The 23,937-nt window shown below is 36.7% G+C and overlaps 1 protein-coding gene across 4 annotated transcripts in view; it reads left to right on the forward strand.

Annotated features, from left to right (window-relative positions):
- The window catches only part of RSF1 (remodeling and spacing factor 1), a 124,961-nt gene that overhangs the window by 20,294 nt on the left and 80,730 nt on the right, over positions 1–23,937 (forward strand). For all 4 annotated transcript variants that reach the window (XM_074335718.2, XM_074335720.2, XM_019726392.3 and 1 more), the window contains exon 2: positions 13,524–13,615. In XM_074335718.2, coding sequence (XP_074191819.2) covers positions 13,524–13,615 — 92 coding nt within the window. The remainder of the gene's footprint in view (positions 1–13,523; positions 13,616–23,937) is intronic.

Raw genomic sequence — 23,937 nt, forward strand, 5'->3', positions numbered from 1 at the left:
TATTATTTATTCATTTGCCACTCAATCAGATACTTGGGTTAGGAGAAGTTCATATTTATGAAAAAGTTTTTTGTTTGTTTGTTTTTAAGTCCAAATCATCCATTCATTGAACAAGTCTTTATTACATGTATGATATGTGGTAGGCACTGTCCTAGGTGCTGAAGATACAGGCCTGTTTAATGTGGGGTAGAGGTGATCAACTAGGCATTTATGAGACAGTGTGACAAATAAGTAGAATTATTTTGGTACACCCAGCATGGAAACTTAATCTTGATAAGAGAAAAGAATGATTTCCCAAGGGAGCAACAACCAAACAACTCTGAGGATGATTAGGGGTGCTTTGAGGATAGAAGCAACTGCACATACTAAAGTCTGGAGGCTATAAACAGTATGGAATGTTTGGGAATTCCAAGAAATTCAGTATGTTGGATTTGTTGAGCCATTAAACCAAAACGAGAAACGCAGGACTTTTTGTTATATGAGAGAAAGTAATCCCTTATTTGTGAAGCCGATCTAGTAAGGTTTTCTGTTACTTAAACATATCCATAACCAGCACAATGAGACAACGTATTTAAATTGAAGCAAAGGGATGGGTGAGATAACTTAGGAACAAAAGAAATTAAGTACTAAAATGGAACCAACTTTGAAGGAGAGGGCAGAAGTATAGGGTCTGCAAAGGAATTTTAAAAGGGACAAAGAAATGAGAGAAATCAGAAAAGTGGTGTCACAGAATTTCAAGTGGCCAGGTTTCAAGAAGGAAGAAGTGGTCACCAATGTCACATGCTGCCAAATTAAAGCATCTATTTAATATAATTAATGGAAGTCAGGTTATGGTGGGTTCGGAACAAATGGGTGACAAAATGGAGACTGAATGCATAGAACTTAAGAGGGGAAGGGAGGGGTGTGGATTAGTTGGGGGAGACGTCATCATAGCTCCAAGTTGATTTTTAAAAGAAATCGCCACAATTTCCGTACACTTCTATTGTTGTTTGAGGTCAGCAGCAGTTAAAAAATCCATTGAAAGTCTCATGTAAATGAAGATACTTGTGAATTTCATATTTGTGGCTCTTGAAGGGACCCAGTCTTAGCAAACCTCTCCTAGAAACATTTGTTTTTCTTTAAAGTGTAGAAGTTTAAGCCAACAGTTGTCTTATTTTCAATTAGGTTTGATTTTATGCACATGAGAACGAAGTAGTGAGACGATGATGCTTCCTCTTTAACAATGAAGAGTGAAGGGGTCAGGAAGTTTTTCAACATAACTGAACGATTTCCATGGAACCTTTCAACAGTTGTCTTGATCACATAATTAAGATCTCAGCTATCTTGAACCTGTAAGAGGAAAGGTTCTTTAAACTGAGATGTTTGTATACCTTTTAGGTTGTCTATAAACTTCTGAACATATTTGCAGACATTTTTATGTTTACATTTTCCTAGGGTGTCCATAGCTTTCGTTCAAAACCTGAGAGGTTGTCTTATGTTGGATTGCTCAAGAAACAGACCCTGAGACAAAAATATGAGTGCTGGTAGTTTTTTGGAAAGTGATGCCAGGGAACACTGATAAGGGAGGGGAAAGTGAGACAGGAAGAGAAAAAAGCCAGTATGGGATGGATTGTATTATCAAGTAAGTTATTTTACAGGCAGTAGGCTGAGTCCTGTTGAGCTCTGAGAGATCGTGTAGGTCATCGCTCAAATTTATCCCAGCCAAGGGGTAAAGGAGCTTCTGTAAGTTCCTGGTTGAAGGCTGCTCCCAGGAATGGTTAACTCCTCTGCCCTGCAGTCGGAAAAAAACCCTCACACAAACACTGCACATGCTTGCAGGTTGGCCTGAGTAAGTGCCAAGGGAATAAAGGTAGGGTTCTGCCAGCATCTGCTACAGAGTTAACAAGATACAATTTCATTTCTTGGTTAGTTGAAGGTATTTAAAAATTGTTTAATTGACTGGAAGTTCTATGACATTAAAGAGTTGTTCATTTTTAGGTGGTAACAATTCTGTGTTTGTTTTTAAGGAGTCCTTATTCCTCAGAGATACAGTGAAGTATTAATGGATGAAATCGATATCTGGATTTGCTTTAAAATAATATGTTGGGGTGGACAAAGTCTTGAGGTCATATGTTGATCGTTGCTAAAGGGTGCTGAGTTCATGGAGTTTTAGTATACCAGTCTTTCTATTTTGTTTTTTTCCCCAACATTTTCATAATAAAGGTTTTCTGTTTTTGTTTTTTTCTAAAATGTTTAGTGTTACCATTTTGCTGAGTGGAAATTTCTCTGCAGTTAAAGAAGTCAGAGTGGTAGGAATAGTTAAATAACCGATATAAGAATGCCAGAAACACATGCATTGTTGTCTTTTGCCTTAAATCCTAGAATTATCAAATGTTCATATGAATAAACCAACTCCTTTAGAAGTCTTCAGGCAGAACCTATTTTTTATTGCTTGTGTTTTGCTGATGCTTCAGTTGAACAAACTTAAATATCACCAACGTTTTATTTATTTAGACACCCCGGTTTGCTTATTGATCATTTTTAGTAGTCAGCTGGATGGCCTCCAAAAAAGTTGTCAGCATTTTGCTTTAAATAAGACATTATCACCATCTGGTGGTGAATAATAGTAACTTTGCTTTGCGTGTTGCTTTATGGTTTATAAGTGTTTTCATGTACATTTTCTCATTTGTTGAAATAACTAGAAATTTAATGAAACTTTTCTTTATGCTTTGTATCAAGATTTTAGGAAACTGTAAGATAACATAGTATGTTACTCATCTAATTATCTTTGCTTGTCAAATGAATGTTGATTGAAAGAAAATGAACTGATTATTTGTTACCAAGGAAAAAGAGTATAAATTTCATAAGGAAATGGAGTTCTTTTAAGTTTGTAGTTCTACAGAATTGCCTTTATAAAAGAAACATCAAACTGATATATTGATAACACCTAAAATCATGGTATTGAATCATAAAGGTATGTGCTAGTGTACTGTTCAAGTTCTTAAATACAGTAGTGCGCCCCCCCCCACCCATCGGCAGGGGATACGTTTCCAGATCTTCAGTCCAATGCCTGAAACCACAGATAGTGCCAAACCCTATATATACTATGTTTTTTCCTATACACATCTATCTCTGATAAAGTTTAACTTATAAATTAGGTACCATAAGAGATTAAGAACAATAACAATAAACCAGAACAATTACAGTAATATACCATACCATAATAAAAGTTATGTGAATGTGGTCTCTCAAAATATCTTGCTGTACTATACTTACCTTTCTTGTGAAGATGTGAGATGATACAGTGGCTACATGATGAAATGGAGATGCTGGACAAGGGGATGATTCACTTCTGGGCAGGATGGAGCGGGGATGATGTGAGATTTCATCATGCTGCTCCGAATGGCACGCAATTTAAAACTTATTAATTGTTTATTTCTGGAGTTTTCTATTATTTTTGGACTGCAGTTGACCTTAGGTAACTGGACCTGCAGAACATGAAACTGCAAATGGGGGGGACTATTGTGCTGTGGATCATATGCGATGAGGCTAGAAGCCTGGCACTTTATGGAGGTCTGGTGCCAGGAAATCATTACATACAGGTATTGCTTTAGTTAAGCATGTGGCTTCATGATTTACTCCGTCCACGTAAGAAACATCCAAAACTGTAGAGAATTTTTATGAGTTGATCTGAGCCAAACTAATGGCAGTTGCTGGAAAACAAAATCTCAACGAATTGAGAAAATGCTCTGGAGAAGGGCAGTTTTGCAGCCTGTTTTATATATTAGAATAAAAGGTGGCGACATAAGGAGGGTTACATGAAATCCATCGGTGGTAGATTAAGGAGGCAGGAGAAAGCAAAGTAGGGGAATCTCTGGGATTGGATAAAAAGTAAAACGGAGAGACGTACTTCAGTGTATATTGTTGGATACAGGATAGTTAATAATTAACATTTACAGCACGTAGAGATGGTATTGGGGGAAGAGTGAGGGGTTCTGTGCCCCCCTGCTCGGGTGTGATGAGTGTGCCCTGAACGGTCTGGGAAAGGGGATGACTCTGCCATTTCAAAGGTATGTTATCTCAGATGCAAAAAAGACAACAGGCTCACTTACGGTAAAGGTTGACCTTTGTCAAGGAAGCTGCAGGCCTAGGACGTGACTACCGCCATGACTCGCTTTTAGTTAGGAATGTTTATGTTCAGACCATCCTATGTGGTTACTTTAGGTCGCTGAGTTTGTTTGGCCAGTCCTGCAGGCCTCTACTGAGCTTGTTGAGTGTAGTATGTGGCTCCTTTTTCGTCCGCAACTCCTGTACACACATATCCATGGGAGCCTTTGCGTCTTCCATCCCTCCCCTTAAAAGGAAGAGAAAAGGGGGGAGGAGGAAACTGCAAATAAGTTGTCTTGGGTTATTACCTGATGGCTCACACTGAACTGAAACCCAAAGCCACTTTGGCCATCTCTTTCATCTCCTGTTCCTTATCACTTTCCTGCATACTGTTCAGATCATTTCTCTTTCACACCTACAGGAACTCTCTTCTTTTTTCTAGCTATTAATATCTATAGAACTTTTTAACTTTCCTCAATCCCTCTCTGTCTCTTTCCTTCTTTATATTCTTGTCCCTATGCTAGTTCATCAAATAGCTGTTGAATGAACCAGGAACTGTGCTTGGTGCTATGAATACAGTAATAAAAAAAGGCAGATGCATCTGACTCTTATCTTTATGGAAAGAGGAGGAAGAGGAGATGTAAATGGTAGATAATTCCAAAGTGAGGCTATAAAGATAATTAAGACTGTGATGGCCAAGAGCCTACCCTTATTGTCTTTCTCTTTTCTTTTCCTATTTATACTTAGTTCTTGTTTTCTCTTAGGCAGGAGCAACCCAATATCAAAACCCAGCTAACAGCCCTGTAGAAAGGATGGCTTGATTCATAAGTTAGGCCTGCTGAACTATTCCTCCATTCATTTGATATTTAAAGAGACACTAGAAAGAGCCCTGGATTGGAAAGCCACAGGTCTGGGCTTTTACTTGGCATCTGTTTGATGTTGGGCAGTCCACAGGATATCTTAGTTGCTGTTTTCAGTCTGTCAGAGAGTATGAATTAGATTATTGCCTTCAGTTAAAAAATTCTAAGATCCCATGATTGACTGTCGTTATTATAAGGCAGATAAATACTGCCTCATTACGTAGATGTACATAAACATTGCATATTAGAACTGGAGACTTTGATCGTGTAGTACAACTCCATTTATGAATGAGAGAATTGAGGTTTCCACCACTTTTTCCTGACTCTGTCTGTATGTAATACACATACAGTCATGCATGCATAGTGAGGTTTCAGTCAGCGGCAGACTGCATGTACAATGGTGGTCCTGTAAGATTATAATGAAGCTGAAAAATTCCTATGCCTAGTGACATCATAGCTATCATGACGTCATAGTGCAATGCATTACACAAATACCCCTGTGTTACAGTTGCCTCCAGTACTTAGTATAATAACATGCTGTAGAGGTTTGTTACTTAGGAGCTGTAAGTAAGGGAACAGAATTTGTCACTCCGAAATATATCTATTTGGCATAAGGATTATTTTAGGCTGGTTAATTTTAAGAGACAGCAGACATTGGAGACGCTCTGCAAACCAAATAGAAGTTACCCTTTGTAACATACATTTACATTTGTTAAGAGAAATCACCATTTGTAGGGATGTGTCCCTCACTATACCTAAAAGAGGGGGATGACCTATCTCTGGAAACTCTCAGTGCAGAAGATGTGACTTAAATCTGCATAATAACCTTATCCTTGTCTGCTGTGCTTTTCCAGGTTACCTCCCGTAACTGACTCCCTGCCCCCAATATCTTTTGTCTTCAACTGAGATGGTATTTCAGGTGGTGCCTTCAGCCATTTTGGCAAGTTACTCCGTTTTCCTGGGTCTCTCCCATGTATACGTGAGGTGTACATGTTAAACTTTTTGTGGTTTTTCTTTCCTCCTGTTAATCTGTCTCTTATTACAAGGATGTTCCAGCCAAGAACCCAGGAGGGTAGAGAGAAAATTATTTTTCCTCCCCTACAGAGCAGTACTCTTGACCCGTTTCTTTGCTTCTCAGAAAACTTTAGAGTAATTGATTAAATGAACTTTTGAAGTTAAGGTATGTAAATACATAACAGTTATTTCAAGGATCAAGTGGCTTGTGGGACCAGTCTCATTCTTGCTAAAGCTGTGCTCCCACAACAGTTTGTAAAAACTGGGCAGTAAATAAAAGCTTGTTGTAAGCTTATCTTTTAATCACTGTGTCTAAATTCAGTGATCTTTTAGCAATGGCCTACATGAAATCAACTGTTTTTGTGACTGTGTTTCTGCTTATAAGCTTAGAGGAAGTTTAAGTAAAAGACTCTATTGAGAAATGAGAAGAATTATGTCATTTAGTTATGAGCTGCTATAAATTTCTACCATTCAAAAAGCAGAATTATAAGTGACAAGACTAGAATTGCAGCAGTGTCATCCTTAAGACATGGTGCTGGAAAACACTTAGGAAAATGCCAAAATATAAAACATATTTGGGTGATTAGATCAGTAATGCAGCCTGGCATTCTACCACTTTCTGCGGCTTCACACCTGCGTCACCTTGGCAGGCCTTCCCTGAATGCACACAGCCTCTGAGCTTTTTTCTGCTTCAGAATCTTTCACCTTCTGAGCCTTATGTCTCAGAAAGAAATGGATCCATTAAAGGGTAGGTATCAAATCTATCATGTGAAAAGGTGGAGATCTTGGTTCAGTTGGGACAAAACTTGTATTTTTCAGAATGACATGAAGTTGGTTAATAGATAATTCTTTAGAAGAAAGTTAATGACTACTTAATGTTCTGGAAATGAGACTATTTTGAAAGTGTTTCAGGTGATAAATAAGTGAATTTGCAGATTCTCAGTGTTGGTTTTTTGTTTTTTGTTTTTTTTTAGAAAATGATGTGTTTTGAAAATATGATTGATAATTTTTAGCTGTATTGTCCAAAACCATAGCCACTTGCCACATATGGCTATTTAACTCTAAATTAATTTAAAATAAATAAAATTAAAAGTTTAGTCCCTCGGTTTTGTTAGCTACATATCAAGTGCTCAATAATCACATGTAGTTAATGGCTACTGTAATGGAAAGTGCTGATCTAGAATATTTCCATCATTATATGATGGTCTGTTGAATATGCAGGATTGTTTTAGGAGTATAGTCAGCCCTCCATATCTGTGGGTCTTGTATTTGCGGATTCAACCGACTGACCGTTGATCAAAAATTTTTTTTTTTTTAAATTACATTGTCAACTGACGTGTACTATGTAGTTTGGTCTGCAGTGGTTGGGGCTGTACTGAATATGTACAGACTTTTCATTGTTATTCTCTAAATAATACACTATTATTTACATAGCATTTATATTGTATTAAGTATTATAAGTAATCTGGAGATGATTTAAAGTATAGGGGAGGATGTGCATAGGTTACATGCAAATTAAATGCCATTTTACATAAGGGACTTTGGACGTCTGTGGATTTTGGTATCCTGGGGGTCCTGGACCCAGTCCCCCCGCAGATACTGAGGGACTGTACAAAGTATGGGAATTTTAGTACTTTGAATTTAACTACAATGTTGATTGATTTTTCTACTGAAGTTTTTGCCGATTTATTATCAATTGACAAAATATTAACAGCTACTAGTGTCCATTAAGATTATCAGCTTGTCAGTTCTATTTGTAACATTAAATATAAGTAAACAGTGTAACTAGACTTATTGTGACTTTCACGATATATACAAAAATCAAATCATGTTGTACACCTTAAACTATATGTTGTATGTCAATTATACCTCAATTTTTAAAATCAAGTAAAAAAATGTAAATCTGAAATTGTAAATATTATGTTTCAATAACATTGAAATATATGGTGTTAAATAAACTATATTATTAAAATTAATTTTGACCTCTCTTTTATGAGTGAAGTACTAGAAAATTTGAAATTCTGTGGCTCATCTTACGTTTCTATTGAACAGTGCTTTGTAAGAGCCAGTGCTCTAATAAGCAAATAAAGTAATACATAATCTATTTCTACATGCCTAAATGAACAATAACTACATTTGTGAAGTAGGATGAAAAACACTTCTTGCATATATTTAGTTTTGTCCTTGGAGTTTTAAAAATAGTTCCAATTGTATCAGTTTTTTGTGTGTGATTTCAAACAACTCTATGATATGGAGAACGTGCATAAACCACTAATACAAAGCTTTTAGCTGACTGCTAAATGCGTGATACAGACACTATGAATACTGTGGGCATTCCAAGGACAGCGCTGTTTTTAGAATCATCAGAAAGTTATTCAGAGACTTTTGGGACTTTTATTTACCAGACATTGAAAGATGAATGTGTTTCAAGTGGCAGAAAACAGTAAATGGGCGAACTTGAATAAAGCCCAGATAGTTAGTGGACTGGGTGTGCTCGTGGGTAGTGAACAGGCCAGAAAGATTTGCATCAAGGATTTCAGTGTAGAAGTGAGAGAGAAGGTAGGTTGAGACTGAATATTGGGACTCTGAGCTACAGTAAGATATCTGGATGAGTTTATCTAGGTATTTAGGGGCCATAAAAGATATTTATGAACTGAGAAGTGACATGAAAGCAATAGTTTTGGAAGATTGGTTACAGGAGATTATTTACAGCTATTTTCCTGAAGTGAGAAGATGCGGTGATATCCTAGAGAAGTTAGGCGGAATGGGGAGCAGCAGGTTTGAGATGCAGGAAGGCAGAATCATCAAGGCTACTCTGTGTTTGGGGAAAAGTGAAAAGGAGAAATTGAAACTGACCTTGGTGCCCCAAATGTCACAACAGAAATAAAAAGTAAAGGTGTTTTAGCTTTCTATAATGTTTTGCAGTTTTGAAATTGTAAGATAGCTAATGCAGCCCTTTATTATAGATGAGGAATTTGAGGTTCAGTGTTTAAAAAACTTGACCAGAATCAGTCTCCTAAAAGATGTTTATATTTAGGTACTCGCTTTTTGTATTATAAAGGAATTTTAACACTTTTTTTTTTGAGAGGTTAATTAACTTGTTTGAGGTTACACAGCCAGGAAGCTTCCAAACCGAGGTTTAAACCTAGGTGGACTTACTAGGTAGGACTTACTATCTTCCTTTTTTTTTAAACCTTTTTTTTAATTAGTTTCAGGTGCACAAAACAATGTAATAGTTAGACATTTATCATTTATATCCCTCACACAGTGACAACCCCCTTCCCCCCATCCACTACCCCTCTGACATCGCACTCAGGTATTACATTTCCACTGCCTCTATTCCTAATGCTGTACTCTGCTTCTTGAAACCATATATATGTTTTATATATTTATAAAATTATAATTTTATATATTTATAAAATTATAGTTGACATTCATTATTGTTCAGCCTCAGCTTCAAGTGTACAGTGCAGTGATCAGGCATCTACATCATCCCTGAGGTGGTCTCCCTAATGAGACAAGTGTCCATCGGATACCCTACAAAATCTTTACAACATTATTGATTACATTCCCCAAATTGACTTTTGTATCCCCGTGGCAATCTTGTGGTTACCGACTGTGCTTTCTAATCCCCTCACCTTCCACCTTATCCCTACCCCTCCTCCCATCTAGCAACCCTCAGTTTTTCCTCTATGTCTCCAAAACTGTTTCTGATTAGTTCATTCATTTATTTTTTTCTTGAGATTCCACATATAAGTGAGATCATATGGTATTTGTCTTTCTCTGTCTGACTTATTTCACTTAACATAATGTTCTCTAGGTCCATCCATATTGTTGCAGATGGTGAGATTTCATTCTTCTTTATGGCTGCGTAATACTCCATTGTATAAATGTACCACAGTTTCTTAATTCAGTCGTCTACCAACAGGCATTTCTGTTGTTTCCATGTCTTGGCATTGTGTATAGTGCTGCAATAAATATAGGAGTGCATAAAGTTTTTCGAATTAGAGTTTTGGATTTCTCTGGATAGATACCTAGGAGTGAAATTGCTGGGTCATAAGGTAGTTCCGTTTTCAGTTTTTTGAGATACCTCCATACTGTTTTCTATAGTGGCTGCACCAATCTGCAATCCCACCAACAGTGCACAAAGGTTCCCTTTTCTCCACATTCTCACCAGCACTTGTTTGTTGATTTATTGATGATAGCCACTTTGACTGGGGTGAGGTGGTATCTTATTGTGGTTTTTATTTGCATTTCTCTAATGATTAGTGAGGTTGAGCATTTTTTCATATGTCTCTTTGCCGTCTGTATGTCCTTTTTAGAAAAATGTCTCTTCATGTCCTCTGCCCATTTTTAAATTGGGTTGTTTGTTGTTTTGGAGTTGAGTGAATGTATTATAAATTTGGCATATTAATCCCTTATCGGTATCTTCTTTAATTTCTCTCTTCAGTGTCATAATTTTCTGAGTATAGATCTTTTACTTCTTTGGTTAAATTTATTCCCAGGTATTTTATAGTCTTTGAAGCAATTGTAAATGGGATTGTTATCTTAATTTCTCCTTCTGATATTTTATTATTGGTAAATATAAATGCAACTGATTTCTGAATATTAATTTTGTATCCTGCTACTTTACTAAATTCATTTATCAGTTCTAATAGTTTTTTGGTGGAATCTTTGGGGTTCTCTACATATAGTATCATGTCATCTGCATATAATGACAGTTTTACTTCCTCCTTACCAATTTGGATGCCTTTTATTTCTTTTTCTTGTCTGATTGCTGTGGCTAGAACTTCCAGCACTATATTGAATAGAAGTGGAGAAAGTGGGCAACCTTGCCTTGTTCCTGATCTTAAGGGGAATGGTTTTAGCTTTTCCCCATTGAGTGATGTTTGTTTTGGGTTTATCGTATATGGCCTTTATTATGTTGAGATATGGTCCCTCTATTCCCACTTTCTTAAGAGTTTTCTTCATAATTGGCTGCTGGATTTTGTCAAATGCCTTTTCTGCATTTATTAGCATTTTTTAAAGCATATTATGGTACAATAAATTTTATGTAACAAATAATTACAAAAGAAAGAACAGATACAAGGTATACAAGAAATTTTATCCACTGGTAACAAATTTAAGATATTTGCGCATCATAGAAGGCCAAGAACTCTTCGTTGTTGCAAGTTCGTCCTAAGTTTAGCAAAACCGATGATCATATTCCAGGGTATTTTGCATACGGATATCATTACTGATTTCTAGAGTTATACTTATTAACTCATAAGCATAGATAAAAGAATTGAAAATAATTATATTGATACTGAATTAGTACTACCCATTTATAAAGTACATGCTTAATTTTCCCTCACAAATTTGGGCAAAAAAGTGCACATTAAACGCAGCAATACACGGTATTTGTTTCCTAAACATTTCTCAAATCTGCCTACTTCTACCTTAGTTCAGGTTACTTCCATCTTTCTGGATTACTTTCCTGAATGTACATCTAATCTCAGCCCTAAAACAAGCAAATAAAAGCAATCTGTTTTCCTACAGTTCAGTCATTTGAGATCTTTTCTGAATTACCGACTATGCTCTTAATTAAACTTTTAAACAAAATGTAAACTTTTTAGCCTGGCCTTATAAGGCTCTTCAAGATCATGTACTTTTTCTATGTCCATATGGGCCTTTAGTTCCGTGATCGCTTTTTCAGCTTTTTGCATCTGTAATGTCTTTCCTCCCTTTTCTCCACTCCACCTTCAATCCTGTATTTCAGGTGTTGGCTTAGTATACTTGTCTATAACCACCCCTCCTAGTTTTTCCTCCTTACCTCCAACTCACCATGGTCTTAACCCCTTAAGAAGACTCTCAAGTAGGGCTCGTTAAGGGCAGAGACTACTTCTCTGGCTAAATGTTTTTATATTTAAAGGTCATTTCAAGTTGGAAGTAGCTTTAGTGGAGAATAAAGAATCTGAAAGAATGACTGAAAAAAATCAGTCGAACATTTTTCAACCTGTACTTAAGAGCACTTGTATCCTATGTAATGTTGTGAGTTTCACACAAAAAAGTTCCATGTTCAAGTGTATTAGGGAATGCTGCAAATTATGTTCTTATCTTAGATAGTCACAGTACACATAAGAACAATCAGTAAAGGCTTCAAGAAGTCCTGGGGTCAAAAAAATTGTGTGTGTGTGTGTGTGTGTGTGTGTGTGTGTGTTGGGGGACAGCATTTTTCTAATGTATTTGATTATGGAACCTCTGTAGATAAGTATACCTATAATTTCTCTTATGGTTCTAGTGGTATTTGGGAAATGCTAAACTTGACAGGCTTGTATGTCTTTTATTTCCCTCAGATTTAATTAATATAAATAAACAATATAATAAGATCATGCTCAAGAGATAATTAGAGGAACTCTAGTTGTTTACAGTTAGAAGAGAGAACCTGAGGGAAGATACAGAAATCATCAAATATTTGAAGGTTCCAAAACATGAGGAATTGAAAGTATTGTCTTTGAAACTAGAGAATAAGAGCAAGAACCGGTCAGGAAAAAGGCAGATTTGATTTCGTATAAGGGTAACTTTTTAATAATTAGAACTTTAGAAGGTAAGTAAATTTTCTGTTCCCGAAGGTGAAGCACTGATCTTAATAAGGGTGCTATAGAGGAGTTTAGCACAATAGATAAGGGATAGATTGGAAGAGCAGTTTTCTGAAACAATTTGAAAACCATTACACTATTTCTGAGATACCGTGTTTCCCTGAAAATAAGACCTAGCCAATCAGCTGTAATGTGTCTTTTGGAGCAAAAATTAACATAAGACCCGGTCTTATCCAGGTATAATATAATATAATATAATATAGACCGGGTATAATACAATATAATACCGGGTCTTATATTAATTTTTGCTCCAAAAGACGCATAGAGCTGATTGTCTGGCTAGGTCTTATTTTTGGGGAAACAGGGTACCTATCAACTTAGAATTTATGTTCCTTGATTCCTTTTTAATTCTGTGAATCTGTGTTGGTCTCCAGTCTCAGTAAAGAAACCAAATATGTGTTTATGAGACACACTAGAAATTTTAGTTGTATATTTAAGTGCTTTTGCTTGGTTTTTTTAAATAGACTTTATTTTTAGAGCAGTTTTAGATTCACAGAAAAATTGAGCACCAAGTACAGAGTTCCCATATACCCTCCTTCCCCCGCGTGTATATACCCTCTTTGCCCCGCGTATGCTCACGTCCCTCACTATCCACATCCCCACCAGAGCGGTACATTTGTTACAGTTGTTACACTGACATATCATGAGTACCCAGAGTCCATAGTTTACGTAAGAGTTCACACTTACTTGATGGTGTTTTTGAAGGAAAATGTGAATATACCTACTCATCTTTAAGAAAGTAGTTTTCATTTTGTTTCTTGCCCTAGTTTAGTCTTTTCTGATTCAGAAATCTCAAAGATAGCTAAAATCGGCATCACCTGTTTTGAAAAATGATTCGGCATTGGGGAAAACTGTTTTTCTGTAATTTCAATGTTTACAAACTTTTTATTTTGCTGGCTAACAGTATTTTTTCTTCCTTTTTAAGTACCAAAAGAATTGGTGGAGCTCCATTTGAAGTTAATGAGAAAGATTGGCAAATCCGTTACAGCAGACAGATGGGAAAAATATTTGATCAAGGTAAATATTTATAAATTACCTTCTCTGTTACTGAAATATTACTGTACCTAGCATAAGTTTGTAATGTTTCATAATAAGCTTAACTTTTAAAATAGTCTACTAAAAGTTCCAAAATACGACTTAGAAATCCATATGACCACTATCAGGATGTGATTCTCTTTTGCAGCTACTAAGCAATAGTCTTGAATCCTAAAGTTAGATTTCAGAGGTATTATGTCTCTTTTGTGCCTGACACTGTACTTGGGATTTTTCATGTCTTCTCTCACTCAGCCCAGATCAAATCAAGTGAAATCCAAATAAGGCCCAAGAAAAGTCATCATTTCTTTGATAGTACACAGTGTGCATAAACTGAGCCAGAATTTGTCTCTTACTTAAAAGGTAAAATGTCCAAAGACCTTTCGGTCAGTATGGGAGACTTCTAAGTTACCAACAAGGCCACCTATTCTTAACGAGAACAACCTAGGTAATCGGAAAATGTTTGCTTTAGAATAAACCCTATTAAAGGTAAGACCATTCAGGAAAACTTATCTGGAATTGCATCCAAACTTTGAGAACCACGCAGTTTTTGAAAGCTTATGCTGAGATAGGTATGTACCTCCATGATGTTCTTTGGGGGTATTTTAAATTCTGTAACATACCAGAATATTAGGTTATATTTTTAGGTTACTGAAAAGCTATGTAATGTTCTCATCATTGTTAAAAAAATTTATGTTTATATATAGATGTATTTTCATATCTGCTTTTTTTTTGGTGGGGGCATGTGTATGATTATAGAGTGCTTTGAAAAGAGGGAACAGGAGTTGCCTTTTTTATTATAAAAATCACATGTACTGTTCCAGTTATCTTTGCTGCATAACGCACCACTCCAAATTAAGTGACATAAAACAATAGTCATTTTAGTCACTTCACTGATTCTCTGGATCAGGAATTTGGAAAGGTCACTTACACCATACAGTTCTGTCCAGATTCAAGGAGAAGAAATATAGACCATAAACTCTCAATGGCAGTGTCTTTAACTTTTGAAAAACTCAGTATGAAATATATTTCAATATTTTTGCACAAATACGAAGGTTTGCAAAGTAGGCTCCACATTTCAAAAATTCAACGTTAAATGGGATTTTCTAAAAGCCTGATTAACTAATATTTAATTAAATATCTGAAATATGTTAAACTGAATGATCTATGATAAGCAAATTTCCCCCCCCTTTCTTCTACCCCCACCCCCTGCCATTCTGGTTGAAGCCGTTGTTTCTCAGTCTAGTTGTGTAGGACACAGCTCCCTGGCCCATGCTGGTGTTATGAGCCTTGCTACCGCTGCTCCCCGCCCCCCCCCGCCACACCCCCAGGCAGTTGGTCCTCGGTCATCAGTCAGCCACTCACAGCAGCTCACGGCAGCTCTCGCCGGCTGCTGGCCACCGGCTACTCACACTGGCCACTGGCCACTCACACTGGCCACCGGCCACTCATGGCAGCACACGGCAGCCCGAGGCAGCTCATGCCAAACTCTGGCTGCTCACGGCCGCCCAGCTCCAGGGAGAGCTGTTGTTCACAATCTTAGCTGTAGAGAGCACAGCTCACTGGCCCACGTGGGAATCAAACCGGCGGCCTTCAGCATTAGGAGCACGGCACTCCAACCGCCTAAGCCACTGGGCCAGCCCGATAAGCAAATTTTTAACTATTCAAAGTGCTTTTTGAAATACCAGTAAAGTTGCTATTTTGCCTTTAACAAAATATTTATTAATAATTAAGAATCAAGGTTCTGGAGCTTAAAAAGATGGTGGAAATTCAGGACACAGATTTTAACATTTTTAAAGGGTATAGTCCCTTGTAAGTAAATCTGTTTATTAACATGGGTTTCTTTGTTTACATGTTCTTAGAACTTAGGTAGAAATATCTCGTATACCAATTCCAGTTCTACTGTTAATAAACTTAGGACCATGGCTAATCTACTTTGCCCCTTGTATCTTAGTTTCTTTGTAAAATGTGAAAAACAGGACGAGATGATTTTATAAACCCCTTCAGTTTTATGGTTATAACCGCAGGTTCTAGCTCATTTTTAAAAATTGAGATGTATTTACATAACATAAAAATTTTCCCTTTGAAAGCATACAATTCAGTGGGGTTGTTTTTTGGTTTTTGTTTTCAGTATATTCACAAGGTTGTGCAACCATCACTACTGTCTAAACCAGAACATTTTTATCACCCAGAAAGAAACCCCATACCCATTAGCAATTATTCCCCCTTTCCTGAGTCCTTCGCAACCACTAATCTATTTTTTGACTCTATGGATTTGCCTATTCTGGATGTTTCATATAAATAGAATTATATAATATGTGGCCTTTTGTTTCTGTCTTCTTTCACTTAGCATGTTTTCAAGGTTCATACATGTAGCATGTGTCAGAACTTAACTTCTTTTTATGCCTGAAGAATATTCCATTTTATGTATGGATAATACCACTGTTTATCCATTTATCAGATATTTGGCTTGTTTCCATCTTTTGCTATTGTTAGTGCTGCTATGAATGTTTGTGTGCAGGTTTTTGGGTAAACGTGGTTTCATTTCTTCTAAGTATGTATCTAATGTAGAATTGCTGGGTCATATGGTAATTCTATGCTTAACTTTTTGAGGAACTGCCAGACTCTGTCAAAAAAGGTGCACCATTTTGAATTTTCACTGGGAATGTATGAGTTCCAACTGTTTTACATGCCTCCTCACGAGCACTTACTATGTGTTATTAATTGATTGATTTTAACCATCTTAGTGGGTGTGAAGTGTTATTTCATTGTGGTTTTGATTTGCATTTCTCTTATAACTAAATGATGTTGAACATTTTTTTCATGTGCTTGTTGGCCTTTATATATCTTTGGAAAATGCGGATTCATGTCTTAGTCCATTTTTTCATTGTCTTTTTTGTTGTTGAGTTTTAAAATTTTTTTTAAATATATATTCTGGATACTAGACCCTTACCAGGTATATGATTTGCAAGTAATTTCTCCCATTTTGTGTATTGTCTTTTCATTTTCCATGTAATAGCCTTTGAAGCATGAAAGTTTTAATTTTTGTTGAAATCCAATTTATGTTTTGCTTTGTGGCTATTGCTTTAGCATCATATGTAAGAAACCATTGTCCAACCCAAGGTCACAAATATTTAGTATTCTGTTTTTTTTACAGAGTTTTGTATTTTTAGATCTTATATTTAGATCAGTGATCCATTTTAAGTTAATTTTTGTATTTGTTGTGAGATAGGGGTCCAACTACATTCTTTTGCATGTGGATATCCAGTTATCCATTACCATTTGTTAATAAGACTCTTCTCTTTCCCCCATTGGATTGCCTTGACATCTTTGAAGAAAATCAGTTGACCATAAATGTGAGGGTTTATTTCTGAAGTCTTTATCTTACTGACTTATATGTCATTTTTTATGCTAGTATTACATAAAAAACTAGCATTTTTTATGCTAGTATTATGCTAGTATGTCTCAGTTACTGGAGCTTAGTAGTAAATTTTGAAATTGTTCATCTTTTTCAAATTGTTTTGGTTATTCTGCATCATTTGCATTTCCTTATGCATTTGAGAATTAGCTTGTCAGTTTCTGCAAAAATGCTAGCGAGGATTTGAATAAGAATTGTGTGTGTCTGTACATAATGTTGGGTCATATTGGCTTCTTAACAAAAGTAAGTGTTCTGATCCATGAAAACAGGATGTCTTTTAAAATGCAAGGTGTGATCAAACAATATGGTGAATGTTTAAATTTAAAAAATAATTATTACAGTAAAAGACACATTGTCATTAATCCCCCTCAAAATACTCCCTCTCGCTTCAACACACATCCTATCGTTCTTGCCACGTTCTGGAAGTCCTCTTTCATGAGTCTTTACTTGCGCTGTCATGGCTGCCTTGATGTCCTGAATCATTTTTACTTCGGGGAAGAGCCAGAAGTTGCACAGTGCCAGATCCGGGAAATAAGGTGGATGAGGACACACCGTAATGTTTTTATTTGACAGAAATTGCCCTATACCAGAAATGATGTGTGACATGGCGTGTTGTCATGATGGAGGATGATTTACAGCACACTGTAAAACACACCTTTTCTCAACCATATCTCACACCCGACTGACTGTACAGAACTAGTTAAAACTTATCATACACCTTTACTATGGTTTGACGCACTGCTCCCGTATTAAAGTTCCCTGCCTTTCTTTTGGATGGCACTTGGCAGCAGCATTCACTGTATTTTGTGATCACAACGGAAAGGCTCCGTGTCACACTTTGCTTCTGATACAGCAATTTCTGTCAAATAAAAACATTATGTTGTGTCCTCATCCACCTAATTCACTGGACCTAGCACCATGCGACTTCTGACTCTTCCCCAAAGTCAAAATGACCAAGAAAGCTAAACATTTTGAATGGATGCAGGACATCGAGGCAGCCACAACAGTACAACTAAAGACACTCACGAAAGAGGACTTCCAGAACTGCTTCAAAAGTGGCAAGAATTGGTGAACACACATGGGATTTATAGATGATGTAATACAGAATTGTACACCTGAAATCTATGTAATTTTGCTAACAATTGTCACCCCAATAAATTTAAAAAATAAATTTAAAAAAAAAGTGGCAAGAACGATGGGGTAAGTGTGTTCGAAGGGATGTAGAGTATTTTGAGGGGGATTAATGGCAACGTGTCTTTTACTGTAATACATTTTTTTATTTAAACGTTCACCATAGTTGTTGATCACTTTGGTCTTTAATTCCTTTCAAAAATATTTTATAGTTTTCTGAGTCCAGTCTTAATATTTATTATTTTGTTCAGTTAATTCCTTAGTATTTTGTTGTTTTGGTGTTATTGTAGTTGTAATTGTTTCTCAATTTCATTTCAGATTATTCATTGCTAGTGTGTAGAAAACACTAAGTTTTGTATATTGATCTTGTGTCTTACGTCTTTGTCAAACTCATTTATTAGCTCAAATAGTTTTTTTTGTGTGTGCATTCATAAGACTTTCTACATATACAAGATTATGTCATCTGCAAACGTAGATAGTTTTACTTCCTACTTTCCAATCTAGATGCCCTTTATTTCTTGCATATTTACTCGCACTAGAATCTCTGGCATACTGTGGAATAGAAATGGTGAGAGCAGATATCCTTGTCATGTTCCTGATCCTGGGCAAAGTTTTCAGTCTTTAATATTTAGTGTGATGTTGGTTAGCCAAGGGGTTTTCATAGATACCCTATATCAGATTGAGGAAATTCTCTTCTTTTTCTAGTTTTTTGAATATTTTTGTCATGACAAGTGTTGGATTTTGTCAGATGTTTTTTTGGCATCTATTGAGATCACCATCTGGATTTTGTCCTTTATTCTCTTAATATGATGTATTACATTGATTCATTTTTATATGTTGAAACCTTACAGTCCTGCAGTCAGTCTCACTTGGTTATGGTCCATAATCCTTTTTGTATGTTCCTAGATTTGGTTTGTTGATTTATTTGGGGGGATTTTTCTACCTATATTCATAAGGGATATTTGTTGTTTTCTTTTCTTGAGATGTCTTTGTCTGGTTTTGACATCTGGGTAATACTGGCCTCATAGGAGAGTTGAGAAATGTTTTCTCTTTTATTTTTTTGCAAGTGTTTGTGAAGTATTAGTGTTAATTCTTTAAACATTTATTAGAATTTAACAGTGAAGCCATCTGGGCTTTAGCTTTTCTTTATTGGAAATTTTTTTTGGCTTGTTTACTCGATTTCTTTACTTGTCATAGGTCTATTCAGATTTGTATGTCTTCTTAAGTTGATTCCAGCAGTTTGTATCTTTGAAGGAAATTGTCCATTTTATCTCCCTTACCTAGTTTATTGGCACACAACTGTTCATAGTATTCACTTATAATCCTTTTTCTGTAGTCGGTAGTAATATTCCCTCTTTCTTTCCTCATTTTACTAATTTGAGTGTTCTTCTTTTTTCTTTTCTCTTTTTTCTTTTTGTTTAAATTAATTTAATTTTTTTTATTGGGGCACATTGAGGAACAGTGTGTTTTTCCAGCACCCATCAGCTCCATGTCAAGTCGCTGTTTTTCAGTCCAGCTGCGGGGGGGGGGGGGGGGGGGGGGGAGGAGCACAGCTCAGCTCCAAATCATGTCATTTTCAATCTAGTTGTGGAGGGCGCAGCTCACTGGCCCACGTGGGAATTGAACTGGCGACCTTGGTGTTATGAGCACTGCATTCTAACCATTTAGCCAACCAGCCACCCACCGGTGGCTCAGCTCCAAGTGCAAGCTGCTGTTTCTCACTGGCCCATGTGGGAATCAAACCAGCGACCTTGGTGTTATGAGCCCTGTGCTGTAACCACTGAGCCAACCGGCCACCCCCTCTTCTTTTTTCTTGATCAGTGTAACTAGAGGTTTGTCAATTTTGTTGATCTTGTTAAGAAACAATTTTTGGTTTTGTTGAATTTCTCTATTTTTCTATTTGATTATTTCCTTCTCCTTGCTTTGAGTTTAGTTTGCTCTTCTTTTTTAGAATCTTAAGGCCAAAATTTAGGTTATTAATTTGAGAACTTCCTCTTTTTTAATATAGGCATTTTCAGGTATTATATACAATGTAATCCCTGCTTAGCGTCACTCCATAAATTGGTATAATGTATTTTGTTTTCAATGATCTCAAAGTATTTTCTCTTTCTGCTGTGATTCCCTCTTTGACCCATTGGCTATTTAGTAATATGTTGTTTAATTTCTACCTATTTATGAATTTCCTCAATTTTTTCCTATTACTGATTTCTAATTTTATTCCATTGTATAGGATATATTTTGTATGATGACAGTCCCATTAATTTTGTTGAGACTTGTTTTATGGACTTACTTAACACATGTTGGGTCCTTCTTCAATGTTAAAAAGTAATTTTTCTCTGTAGATATTTATTGAGATTTGTTAATTTCATTTTTATTGTCCTTTTTAAAAGAACTATACACTCTACCTTAATTCTTTGTTTTCCTTCAGCTGCCATGTATCTTCTTCTTCCCCCTTGTATTAGTTATCTTTTGCTTTCATGACAAATTTCCCCAAAACTTAATAGCTGAAAACAGTGAACATCAGACATTTCTTACCTCACAGTTTTTGTGTGTGAGGAATTTGAATGTGGCCTACCTGGGTGCCTCTGGCTCAGAGTGTCGCATTAAGCTGTAGTCAAGCTGACAGCCTGGATTGCAGTCTCAACTGAAGGCTCAACTGTGGGAGGATCCACTTCCAAGCTCTATCACTTGGCTCTGATAGAAGCCTTGTCATGGCTTCTGAGTAGGGCAGCTCCCAACATTGCAGCCCCATAGGGCACTGCTTCTTCATAGCGCAGCTTACAACATGCAACGGAGCCCACGAGTGAGAGAGGGCACCTAAGACATGTCATGTCTTTTTATAACCAAATCTTAGAAATGACATACTGTCTGTAACTTTTGCCATATTCTGTTTGTTCGGATGAAATCACTCACTAGATCTGGCTCATAACCAAGGCAAAAGGGAATCACATAAGATCAGTGAATACCAGGAGGATCATTATGGGCCACATAAAGGCTGTCTATCGTATTACAGCAAACTGCTTGAAATAATTTTCATTTGGATTTGCTACTTTACCTCCCATTCACTCTTCACTTTTTTCTTTTCTCTGTACCATTCCATTCCAATAAAATTGCTTTTACACGGCAAGAGTTTGAGCAGTTCCTTATTGCTGAATTCAGCTGACCCTTTTTATTCCATATCTTCTCAGTTGCTCTGGTTGTTTTTTCCTTGAAACCCTCTCTTCTTTTGGCTTCTTTTCTACAATACTGATTTTCCCTCTACCCCTAGTAGTCTCCTTTGCCAGTTCTTTCTTTTTTTCTAAGCTCCGGATGTTTTTGTACTGCAGAGCTTTGTTCCAGACCCTCCCCTAGTCTCATTTCATATACCCTCCCTGGATGATCTTATCTATTCCCATGACTTTACACCCCTTATGCTAGTGACTCATATTTTCATCCTGAATCTTCTTAGTTCCAAGGCCAGTTTATTCAACTGCATAATGAACATATTTACTTCAAAAATAAAGTGAATCTATATTAAGGTAGATACTAAACCATTGTAACAAAAATACTCCAAAATATGATTACTTAAATAAGAAATACATTTATTTCTCTCTGTCATAACAGTCTGACTGATCTAGCCTCTTGGGGCAGTTGTGTTCCATGAGATTATTCGGGGATCCAGGTTCTTTCTGTTTCATTGTTCCACCCTAGGGCTTTTTGCTTTTCTGTGTTGTAGAATGTAATACTTCAGCTGTAGGAAAGGAAAAGAAAGTAAGTCCAGGGCAAGCAATTTTCTTTTAAGAAGTGAGGCAAAAGTTGTATGTGTTACTTATGTTGTTCTATTGGGAAGAACACAGTCACATGATCACACCTATTTATAGAAGAGATTAGAAAATATCAATTCTTCATAAGTGGCCATAAACTTTGGGAAATGGGTGTGGGAGGAAGATTTGTGTGGGATACCTATTAAAGATTTGGTTCCCCTCCTTTGGGATGGTACACATCTCCCTGCTGATGAAATCAGGCGTAGTATATTACACTTTGGGGCTGAAGCGTTAAGAGCAGTGTATGTTTTCCATGTCTTTTGTTATGATGACTGATACTTTTTTAGGTAGTGCTGTTCATTTTGGGGTGACGGTGAGGGGGAGTCATTGCCAAACTGCCATCAACATATAGCGTAGCCCAGGAATACATTTTTGTTGCTGTAAACCTAGGGCCAAACTATTTCTTACAGGGTCACATAGTATATATTTTAGGCTTGTGGTCTTTACAGTCTCTTTCACAACTACAGACAATTTCTAATGAATGGATAATAGCAGTGTTTCAAAAAAGTTTATAAAAACAAGCACTCAGTCTGCAGGCCATAGTTTGCCAACTACTGTTGTAAACCGTTGAGATTTGGGTATCATTTATTACTGCAGCATAATTTAGACTACCCTGACTGACACTCTTGGTTAAATGGCACTAACACCCCCATCTACTTACCCAAACCAAAAATCTTAAGTATCATCCTTGACTCCTTTCTCATTTCCCAAACTAAATTCTGACCTCTCTTTCTCTCTGAGCTTGTCCTTTAATAGATGAAGATAATAAGACCCAAAGAGAAATACTTGTTCTTGGGCATATATCCAAGTTAGTGGGGGAAAAAATTATCTATTCAATCACTGAAACAGAACCCTGTTGGTTATTCTGGACTTTCTTTTGTCCTTCACCTCTAGTATATTACTAAGCCCTGATTGATTTAACCTCCTTAATCTCTTTCAACTCAGTTTACTCAATCCTAGCTGTCTCTACTCTAACTGTGGTCATTTTCTGTCACTTGGATTATTGTGGGAATCTCTAGGTTGGATTCCTTGCCTCTAGTCTTGTTACCACAATTACAATGGTAAAGTGAAAATGAGAGTGATCTTTCTTCTCTGCTTTAATCCCTTAAAGTTTGAGCCCTTGGGGGCTGCTGGTTAGCTCAGTTGGTTAGAGTGAGGTGCTCTCAACAAGGTTGCTGGTTCGGTCGCCACATGTGCCACTGTGAGCTGTGCCCTCCACAACTAGATTGAAACAACAACTTGACTTGGAGCTGATGGGTCCTGGAAAAACACACTTAAATAAATAAAAAGTTTTAAAAAACAAAAAAACAAATCTGAGCCCTTGTCCTCTGAATGGAAAATAAATTTCTTAACATGACGACAGAGTTGTTGATATAATGGTCCCTGATTTTTTTCTCTGGGTTTTTGTTATTCTGTTTACTAAATTCTACCATACAAGACTGGTTTTGGTTTAAAGAATGGTCATGCTCTTTCTGGCTCCTTGGTTCTTTGTATATGACTAAAGTAGGCCTTGCCCTTAAGTCTTCCAGCACTCTCTTAATACATTACCTTGTTTTATTTCCTTCATAGTATTTATCGCTCTCTAAAATCACCATGTTTACTTTTTAAGTCTGTCTCTACAAGAATCAAAGCTCTGTGAGTTCAAGGATTTTTGTCAGTCTCTTACATTTTTAGCACCTGAACCAGTGCCTAACACATAGCTGTTGCTCAATAAATATTTGTTGAATGAATGAATGAATGAATGAATGAACACTTTCCTTGCAGAAGTCTCAATCTCTCTCTCTTTCTCTCTCTCTCTGTCTTCCTTTCCCTCCCTCCCTCCCTACTTCCCTCCCTCCCTCCTTCCTTCCCTTTCTCCCTCCTTTTCTCAGTGGCTCACACCCCCTCAACCCTTGTCACTGATGTTCAGTGCTGCCATAGTATTTTTCAGTTGTCCTCCACTGAGCTTATAGTAC

Source organism: Rhinolophus sinicus, chromosome 14 (genome assembly GCF_057876585.1).
Source record: "Rhinolophus sinicus isolate RSI-liver-muscle chromosome 14, RSI-T2T, whole genome shotgun sequence".
Classification (NCBI taxonomy): Eukaryota; Metazoa; Chordata; class Mammalia; order Chiroptera; family Rhinolophidae; genus Rhinolophus; species Rhinolophus sinicus.